At 42.1% G+C, this 1,713-nt stretch overlaps 1 protein-coding gene across 1 annotated transcript in view; it reads right to left on the bottom strand.

The window, feature by feature from the left end:
* rfng (RFNG O-fucosylpeptide 3-beta-N-acetylglucosaminyltransferase) overlaps window positions 1–1,713 on the bottom strand; it is a 31,140-nt gene that overhangs the window by 27,389 nt on the left and 2,038 nt on the right. The window contains exon 2 of the mRNA XM_014029117.1: window positions 847–1,400. Within this exon, the coding sequence (XP_013884571.1) occupies window positions 847–1,302 (456 nt within the window). The 5' untranslated portion in view covers window positions 1,303–1,400. The remainder of the gene's footprint in view (window positions 1–846; window positions 1,401–1,713) is intronic.

The following is a 1,713-nucleotide window of genomic DNA, read 5'->3' as shown; positions in this document are numbered from 1 at the left end:
GCCTGATGGATAGAGCTTCATCAGAGCTCATCTACAGTCATGACAAATTTCATGTTGATTGGTGCAGCCGTTTTTGTGCTACGGTTGACCAAATATCTCCGGAGGGGGAAAAATAAAAAAATAAATAAACAGTGCAAAAACTATATGACTCCTGCTTACGCTTGGCGTGCGGGGGTCATAATAAATGTGTAATCCTGCAGCCAGGAGGAGAACATGTATCATCTCACTTTATTTTGCCCAAATTCTGTGTAAAATTTAAAATTACAGTTATTTACAACAAACTATGAATATCTGAAAATATCAGTCCAGGGTATCTGCAGGTTTTACCAAGTCAAGTTTAAGACTTCTGCTCTACCTTAAATGAAATTTAATACTAAAAAAATACTAAATAAACAAATAAATACATATATGTGATGTTTGGAGATTTCTGCTGTATTACAACCAAGCATCTTGTTTCACTCAATGAAACGTGTTGAATATAAAGATATTCAGTTTTTTTTGTAGACAAACAAGTCCTGACAGACTGACCTGAGCCAACACAAGGGCTGTAACTGAGTCACAGCTAAAGTTTGGTGTGTAGTGGCTGAGAGTCATCCTGAAAACACAACCTAAGCTCCAACACGTCTCATATATGAGTTTAGGTCAGAACGGCTACAACTCCATTATTTCTTCACATACTGTAGATAAAGTTAGCTGAAGACTCGGGTATGAAAGGTGACCTTACTTAAAGAGAAGGATGCTCATTTGTAAATGATAAAAATACTTTAGTCACATCAGAAGTGTCTGAATCCAAACATTTGATCAAATCCAGTTTTAGTTCAAGCAGACGAACAGACAGCTCCTCACCTGCTCTTCAGCTCGGGACACCCAAGTTTGGATCAGCAGCTCCAGTCTGGACTTGTGGTACTTCTTGGTGGTCTTCACTGCAATAAAAATGTCCTTCAGTGTTAACTGGTCTGGAGGCCTGGACTGTGAACTTGACCCACCAAGTGTCTCAGAACTTTTTAAGTCTTCATCCCTGTGGGGACTGGGGTCTCGCCTCGTGTCTTTGGTTTTAATATGTTTTCTATGAGTTTCTTTGAGCCCAGAGTCTGAAGCTGCACCACCAGCACCAACAGGTTCTGGGTCCTCAGCATGGTGCGCCTGCTTCACTGGGGCAGGTCTGACCTGGGGTCGGGGCTGAGGCAGGTCCAGGAGCTGGGCCGGAGGCTGGAAAGCTGGGATGAGCAGGAGGAGCAGGGAGCAGAATCCCAGGAAGAACACAAAGCAGGACTTGCTGAAACCCACTGAAGAGATCTTCATCCTGATGGGACGAAGACGAAGGTCCTCAGCCTCCAGGGCTGTGGTCCCTCTCTGCTCCTCCACCACACAGTCCCCTCATCATCCCATCACACAGGATCCTGCAGGGGAGGACCACAAGTTTACTCAAGATGAGATAAAACTTTATTGATCCCACCGTGGGTAAATTTGCACATTACTTCACCTCAATACAGGAGAGGGTGAGAAGAATAATGTACATATACCAGTGCACATATACTCATATATATATACACATATACATATACATGTATATACATATACTGTATAGTACAGTAAATAAATATATGTTCATGAAGGTGCATATTACTGATGCCAGTGTAGGTGAATTATCCAAGTGACTGATGACATCATGATGTGTTATACAGTCTAACTGATGACATCATGATGTGTTAT

This window comes from Austrofundulus limnaeus, unplaced genomic scaffold (assembly GCF_001266775.1).
Source record: "Austrofundulus limnaeus strain Quisiro unplaced genomic scaffold, Austrofundulus_limnaeus-1.0 Scaffold856, whole genome shotgun sequence".
In the NCBI taxonomy this organism is placed as follows: Eukaryota; Metazoa; Chordata; class Actinopteri; order Cyprinodontiformes; family Rivulidae; genus Austrofundulus; species Austrofundulus limnaeus.
This window is presented reverse-complemented; position numbering and strand designations above follow the sequence as displayed.